This window comes from Echinops telfairi, unplaced genomic scaffold, assembly GCF_000313985.2.
Source record: "Echinops telfairi isolate 266 unplaced genomic scaffold, ASM31398v2 ScPeMD7_7467;HRSCAF=8505_1, whole genome shotgun sequence".
In the NCBI taxonomy this organism is placed as follows: Eukaryota; Metazoa; Chordata; class Mammalia; order Afrosoricida; family Tenrecidae; genus Echinops; species Echinops telfairi.
In genome coordinates, this window is record NW_022111368.1 from 12,903,379 (window position 1) to 12,911,306 (window position 7,928).

Here is a 7,928-nt window from a genome sequence, read left to right on the forward strand (position 1 = left end):
AAATCACACGGAGGTAGGAGCCCTGCTCCGGAGGGCTCGAAGCGCTGGTCACGTGGCTGTGGGGAAACACAGGCTCTGTCTTCTGAGAGAAGGAGCTTCTTAGAGTTGAGCACCCACCCCCACCCCCACCCCCACCCCCACCCCGGCCTGGAAAGCACTCCTCCCTGCTCGGGTGAGCAGTCAGCTTTCCAGGACTTCTCTGCCTCTCAGCTCAGTCTGAGAAACATTACCTCTAAAACCAGTGATGTTTCCCAAGTAGAAACATCTCTTCCAGCCAGCCCTACACAGATAAAAGTGGCAAGTGATGTTTACCCCCCACCCCCCCAGCTCCTATCTTGTGTCATCAGCTAATAGGATTAATTGAAGCAATTTGCCCTTGGCAGGCATGGTATAAATGTCATTAGGTAGGACTCCAGACTCCCTCACTCGAGAGTCCGGACACCTTGTGAGCTGTGATGTCGGCTGCCCGCTCATCGGAAGGTGATCGATGGCAGAGAGATTTACCAGCCGAATGAGCCACCTCTCTATTTTTCACCCACCTGGGCATTCAGTCAGATCTCCTTGCTGAATTGCCTGGATTTATGGGGTTCGCAGTTCATTACAGGATAAATATGAAATCATGAGGCTGATGGGCAGGTTTTCAATTCTAATTCAGAGCCGACTGTTCTCCGGGAGCAGCTTCGTGGCCACACAGAAGAGTTTTGAGCTTAAAGGCTGAGTTTAGGACATGACCAATGACAACACGCACTAACCTTCGTCCATGTATTGGCATGCAGAAGGTATGGTGTTCTCTTGCCTGTTAATATACTCATTTATTCATTCACTCATTCAGTTATTCCACAATTCCTATCTCAGGTACTGGAGAGACAATAAACCTGGAGTTGATACATTTTTTCTGTAATGGGCCAGTTAGTAAGTGTCTGTAGATTTGTGGGCCTTGTGGTCTCTGTTGTAACCACCCAGCTCCCCACAAAAGCAACCAGAGATAATACATGAATGAATAAGCATGGCTGTGTTCCAGTAAAGCTTTATTAGAAAACCAGGCATTGAACTGGATTTGGTCTATGGGCCAGAATTTATTGGTCCTTACAATAGATAGATAGGAATTTAATCAAATGTGGACTGAATTTATAGCCTAATGGTGAATCCACTGATTGCCATAGTGTTGATTTTTCGAGCCCAGGGGATGTAGTGGTTACGGGTTGGCTGTGATCCACATGGTCGGCAGTTCCAAACCACCAGCAGCCCCGAGAGAGAGAGACTGGGCTTTCTCTTCCTGAAAACATTGACTCGATGGCAGTGAGTCTGAATGAACAAAGCAGTGTTAAATGTTCATCCTGAGACCCACGCGGCCCCCGGACACCAGTGACATGCTTTCCTTGCGCCAAGATGGCTTCTTGTGGGTGTTCCAGCTCCAGAGAGCACTAGGCAATCCTTGGTGACATGCAATGTCCAGTTTTATTATAAATTAGAAAATTACATTTGTGTGAGTCACCACGACTGAAACAGATGACCGTGCTTTAAATGTCATTCAAGGCAATAGGAACCATTTCATCCTGATTGAATAACAAAGACAGAATTGAAACTGAATCGCTAGTGCTTCCGTGTTAGGAAGGAGATTCATGATTTCCCCCCCAAATGGCCACGTTTTCCATCAAGTATTTATCACCGAGTTAACGTGACAGGGAGCAAGGCGTGGGTGCCGCACACTCGCGGTTAAGTGTTCTCTTGAGGTAAGAGGTAGGCTGTGTTCTCAGAAGCACCCGGCTGCCTGCCCTGGAGATGGGTTGAATGTTTATCAAGAAGCATAAAAGGTGGCTTCTGAGGGACCGTCCAGCCAGGTCCCAGTATGGCCTTTGAAAAGAACGTCTTCCCATCAGAAGGCACGATTGCTGGTGTTAAGCATGTGCAGACACTCACAGGACGATGCCAGACCCACTTCAATTTCCTGCCACGTGGGTTCTTCAGCCCACGGTGGTGCAGATTCACACAGATGAGAGGCACGTAGATGTCCGTGAGATTGCGTGCTGCCTGAACTCTCTGGGACACACGCTGAGGCAAGAGTTAGGAAGATAAAAGCGTTATGGGGCAGGGGCTGCTGGTGGTGGCGGAGGCAGTGGTGGTTGGCCGCCCTTACGCTGGCACCGACTGGTGTATAGCAGAGCACAGTGCTGCCCGGCCCTGCGCCAGCTTCAGTCCGTTGCTGTGGCCATGGCGTCCTTTGTGCGTCTTCTAACCCGCGGGTCCCTCTGCTAGCAAGCACGATCTCAGACAGTATTCTGTTGCGAACCATAGGGTTTTCATTGGCCAACCCTCAGAAATTCATCACCAGGCCTTTCCATCTAGTCTGTCTTAGTCCACCGGGGGGTGGGGGGTGGCATTGCTGGTATTTGACATCCACGTGGCTTTGCTTCATACAAGCCGGTTCAGCATGACTGACAGACAGACAGTAGGCACGAGGAACAAAACCTGTGGGAGATAAAGAAGGGAGGTAGGAGCGGGTGGGGAGAACTACCCGACCATGATTCAGATCTGACAAAGTCTCTGCCGGCTCAAAGCAAAGTGCTCCAGAGCAAAGGGTGTCCATTGGAAGAGACCGCAGTGGGCAGGACGTCCCGGTCCTTCCCTGCGTCCTTGTTCTATCAATGGCTCGGGATGCCCCATAGGGATGTTCCCTTGCCTGCCCCTGTCGAGCACGCTCATCAGCCAGGGACTGCCCTGAGACATGCACACACTCAGCTAGAAACCCGGGGCAGAGCCCAGCAACTGGCACCCATAGCTAAGCACCCTCCCTGCAGGTCAGCAGCTAGTCCAGTTCTGATAGGGCCCGAATGGCCAAGCCCCACGTTCCTCCCAGCCTGCCTCTTCAGCCACGAAGATCTCCTTCTCCATCTGCGGTGGGTACAGCACCCTCAGGGGCTGGGAGTGAGCCCAGAAAACAGATTAGTGTGTGGACTCCAGACCTAGCTCCTGAAGTCAATCTCAAGGCCGCAAAGGGTACTTAGACATCACCGTTCACAATGCCTTTTCCTACCCTCCGCACTGGCCTTTGCCAGGTCTCGGTGGCTTAGTAAATCTTCCTTCTGGAAGGGTCTGGGTCCTGACTAATCATTCCCTCCTCGGACGACGTTTTAGCACTTATCCAGTCTCCACCCCACTTGGTGAAGGAGTGGACCCCCTGGGTTCCCATCTGCTGCCCTCCTCCAGGGGTTCAACAGCAGCTCCGTCCCCTCCTGTGAACCAGGATCTGGTACCTCTGCCAAGAAGGTGTCTCTTCTTTGGCACATTTGCTCACTCAATAGCACCTGCTCAAAGGGCCCAGGTGGTAGCTGGAGCTGGCGTGAGTGCCGTCAGGTTGGTTCAGACTCACAGCGACCCTGTGCACCACGGAACAAAGCACCGGCCAGCCTCACACTGGTTCTTGTGTCTGAGCACACATGGACACTGCTGCAGCCACCGTGTCCATCTTGCCAAGGGCTTCCTTTAGTAGTATTCTTTTTGCTGCCTCTCTGCTTTGTCAACCGTAACGCCCTTCTCCAGACACTGGTCTCTTCTGACGTGTCTAAAGGGTGTGAGACCAAAAGTCTCACCGTCCGCGCCCCCGAGGAGCATGCTGGCTGCACGTCTCCCAAGACAGACGTGCTGGTTCTTTGGGCAGGTCGTGGTACCTTCAATATTCGTTGCCAGCATCACACTGCAAATGCACCGATTCTTCCTGGGTCTTCCTTCAATGTCCAACTTTCATATTTATATGAGGGGATGAAAAATACCGTGGCTTCGGCCAGATGCACCTTAGTCCTCAAAGTAGCATCTTTGTGGCTTGTAGGAGGACATGAAGCAGTGCAGTAGCTAAACCAGCCTTAGCTGGAAGATTCTATTATTGGTCCCAGGCATAGGCTCCATCTCTTGCATTTTGACCATGGGGTGAACACTGGAATCGCATTGTCAGAAGTTGCTGAATCTTTTTGTCTATTTGTATATTGAGAACTTTTGTGTGTGTGTGTGTGTGTGTGTGTGTGTGTGTGTGGTAGATATGTTCTGGTGGGTGTCAACTGTGATGCAACAGTTTTAACACTTTGTGCCCACTCCCATATGCCCTTGCACATGCTTAGCACTCATATCTCCACACCTCTGATCTTTCAATAATTTTTCTTCTAAGCCCCTGGCCTGTCAGCCACCCTATTGTACACTACTTGCCAGCCTGTGCACGAGTATCGGGCCATTTCTCCTTCCACAAAAGGAGGATGATATGTTGAAGCTCTGCCCATTGGAATATTTTCCCTTATTGATATCTTTCGAGGACACCCCTGGTGAGGCTGCAATGCAGTCATTGCTTGCTTTTGGCATGTACTACGTACCAAGCCAGCCCAACCTTTTCTTTCTCCTTAAGCTGGTTGGGTGCTGTGGAACCCTGCCCTGTGGCCATGGGCACGAGCTGCAACACGGTGGGTGGCACGAGACCTGCGGTAAATGCTCACTGCAACTTGCTCGGCTCTTCTGGTTCTGCTCATGTTTGGTCCCGGATGCACTATTTCAATTTCAGGGTGCACTGCTAGCGTCCTATCAGTTTTATGACTTGTCAGTTCTAACAGCACCCAATTCCCAGTAGGCAGTTCAAGACCATGGTCACTGGGAGTCTCGAGGTCTGTCTCTACAAAAGAATGGCAGCATGCCGGGAGATAGTTGTCACAACGAAAACCAAGCTCACTGTCATAGGGGCCCCACAGGACTCGGAAGAACTGTCCCCTGTGAGTTTCTGAGGCTGGAACTCTCGACAGGAGTAGGAAGCTCCGTCTCTCTCCCGCCTCTCACCAGGCATATATAGTATTCTCCACTGCAGGTGGCATGGTTTTGCTCCAAACTCCAGGAGCCTGTTCTGTGCAGCTCTCCATAAACTCTAGGTAGGTTGCATCATTTCTCTACTACTGATACCACCAGCACCCTGGATCTAGGGCATCCTGCCGGGAGGGCTGTGGCGCCATCCTCAGGACCCGCTGCAGCGGATTGTTGCTTCCGTTGTACTTAGAGTTGCTGTGAGTTGGGGCAGACTCGGCGGCACCCAACAACTAAACCGTCCCCACAGCGAGCGGAGCCTGAGCTGATGACACTGGGTGGGGACATTCATCCATAGCAGGCTGGGTTGGCAGATAAATTGGAATGCCCTGCACCACATTTCTGATGACCAGAGCTTTCTTACTGTGCCCACGTAATTAACTGGAAGCCCCTCAATAACTCCTGTAGAGAAGTATCTAGCACTCTTGTCCCACCGATTTGCTACATGTCGACAGACATATTTGACTTGATACTTATATACCTTTCTTTAACAACTAAATATGGCTTTAAGTTAGAGAGGAATGTATGAACTTATATAACACGAAACCCAGGAGCACAATGGCTTCGGGGTTGGTTGGGACAGGGGCTCAATGATGTGACCAAGAACTTGAGTTCTCTCCACCTTCCTGTTTTCCCGCCCCTCTCGGCCTCCTCCTCAGCTCGGGGACAGGATGACCGCGGCAGCTCTAGGCGGCCACAGCCAGTGTACCACGAAGGCTCATCAGGTTCTGGGTCTCCGTTTTCTCAGCAGTAAAGAACTTTCCTAGGAGCCCCACAGTAGGCTCCCCTAGAATCACGCTGACCAGGATTGGACTCTGGGCCCTTTCCAGAGCTAACCGCTGACAAAGGTCGGAGTGGTAGACTGAGCACAAGAGGCTTAGACCAATTACTTGTGATGGGCGCATGTCGAGAAGCCAACACACCAACCAGGATTACTTCTCCATTGAGAAGTCCAACGAGTAATGCGTTGGTTTACTCGATTGGCGATTAAAACGCTGCTGGTGGTGATGGCGGTGTTTGGTGTCATTGAGCCGGTCCCGACTCGTAGGGACCTTGTGTAGAACAGAACAAAACACTGTGCAGTCGTGCGCCAACCTCACCGTTGTTCTTGTGTTTCCACCCATTTAAGCAGCCACGGTGTCAATCCATCTTGTCCAAGGTCGTCGTCTTTTGGGGCGGCTCTGCTACTTGATCAAGCAGGATGTCCCTCTTCAGGGACTGGTCTCTCCTGACAACATGTCCAAAGGATGTGAGGCAAAGTCTTGCCACCTTTGTCTCTAAGCAGCAGTCTGGCTGTACTTCATCCAAGACAGATTCATCTGTTCTTCTGGCCATCTGTTGTACTGTCAGTAGTCTTCTCCAGCACCATCATCCAAACGCATCAGCTCCTCTTCAGTCTTCTTCAGTCAATGTCCAACTTTCACATGCATCGGTGATTGGAAACACTATAGCTGGGGTCAGGTGCACCTTAGTCCTCAAAGTAACCGCCTTGCTTTTCAACACGTTTAAGAGGTCATGTGCAGCAGATTAAGCACTGCAGCCTAGTATTTCTGAATAGCGTCTTAAACGGTTTCTAAAATTCAAAAACATCCCATACTGCTCCTTCCCACCACAGCATTCCCATGTTCCTTATTATTTAAACACAGACTGCCATCCTATACATCTACTTGTCTCCCCTGTCCTTCTGTCCCATGCTACATCTGCCTGGAACTGGGCTTGGCACTGAGTAGGCGCACAGTCCACACAGTCAATCGTGGTTACTTAAATGAACCAATGAATGAACTACCCTCCTTATTTATTGTTGGTGTTACTGATATTTTTTTTTAATATCCTCACTTTTTAGATCAGAAAAAAATAGCAATGCCTTAAAGAATATTGCTCACACAGTAATACAACCAAAAAGTTATTGGGATAATAGCTCACTCTTATTTACAGATTATACAGTTTTATGGGATTTGAAACTCTCTATGTACTCTTTGTCCTCTATTAGAGCAATTATAAGCACTTTGTAATTGTCAGTGTATTGATCTGTCTCCTTCACTGTCCTATAAACTCCCCACGGGCAGGGACTGTGTCTAAGTTTAGCATCCTTATAATTTGGCATTGTGCTTCCTCCATCAATGTTGGAGTAGATGGAATGTTGAGTAAGTGCATAGATGGGTGGATATGTGAGTGATTGGATGGATGAAAAGATGGAAGCACCAACAGATGGACATATAGTCAGTTGCATGAAGGATTTGGGAGGATGGCTGGTGAGTGGAGTGGTGGATGATTAGATAGCTGAGTGGGTAAGTTAATGAGTCTGAAATCCTTTGTCTTGCTACCTTTTGAGGAAGAGATGGCAAGTAGCAAGGCATCTTTAGAGTAGAGTTATGGGAGTATACCTTGTAAGGTCATGCAACCATCTCCCTTCTGCTCCTGCATGTTGACAGCTGGGAGACAGATATGTCAGCCCAACTGTGGGCACAAGGTAACTGCTGCTCTGGTGTGCTCTGCCTGCCAGCCTTCTGGATGGCATGAGGCAGCTGCTCTGGAATGAGCAGTGCTATTTCCTGCTTGGCATTCTTGGTTTGGCAGTCTCTAGTCTACTTTGGCGCCATTCCTCTAGGCTGAGAGCCTGTGGTAGACAGGTCCTAAAATTGTCTTTGGTCTCTCTTGATTGGAAGATGCAATGATTTCATTACGTGTGTGTCTATTTATTTGCCTCTAGGAACCGAGGCCACTCACCACCGGAAGATGCCAATTTTACTCCAGCGGCATAGGATATTTATATGACATCTATCAGACAGAGGTAAAAAACAAAACATGTTCCTTTTGATTTGCTGGGTTCTTTACTCCTTAGAGCTGGCCGTGTTTTTCTGTGTCTTGAGTCAAAAACCTGAATATTTCCATTCTAATAGTTCTTCCTTTCAACGCCTCATCTCTGCCCTGGTGAAAAACGTAGCTAGCTCATACTGTATGACATTGTAATGCATCGCATTTATTTTGGAATTACAGTTGCTCACATGCCTTCTTTGATATGCAACCGTCTCCCGGAGAGCCCATTTGTTCAGTTCAGTGTGGCGGTTTCTCTTCGCATTCTTCTTACTGGCTTA

The 7,928-nt window shown here is 49.4% G+C and overlaps 1 protein-coding gene across 1 annotated transcript in view; it reads left to right on the plus strand.

The window, feature by feature from the left end:
• The window catches only part of TMEM255B (transmembrane protein 255B), a 136,255-nt gene that overhangs the window by 105,328 nt on the left and 22,999 nt on the right, over nt 1-7,928 (plus strand). The window contains exon 4 of the mRNA XM_045283963.1: nt 7,544-7,624. Within this exon, the coding sequence (XP_045139898.1) occupies nt 7,544-7,624 (81 nt within the window). The remainder of the gene's footprint in view (nt 1-7,543; nt 7,625-7,928) is intronic.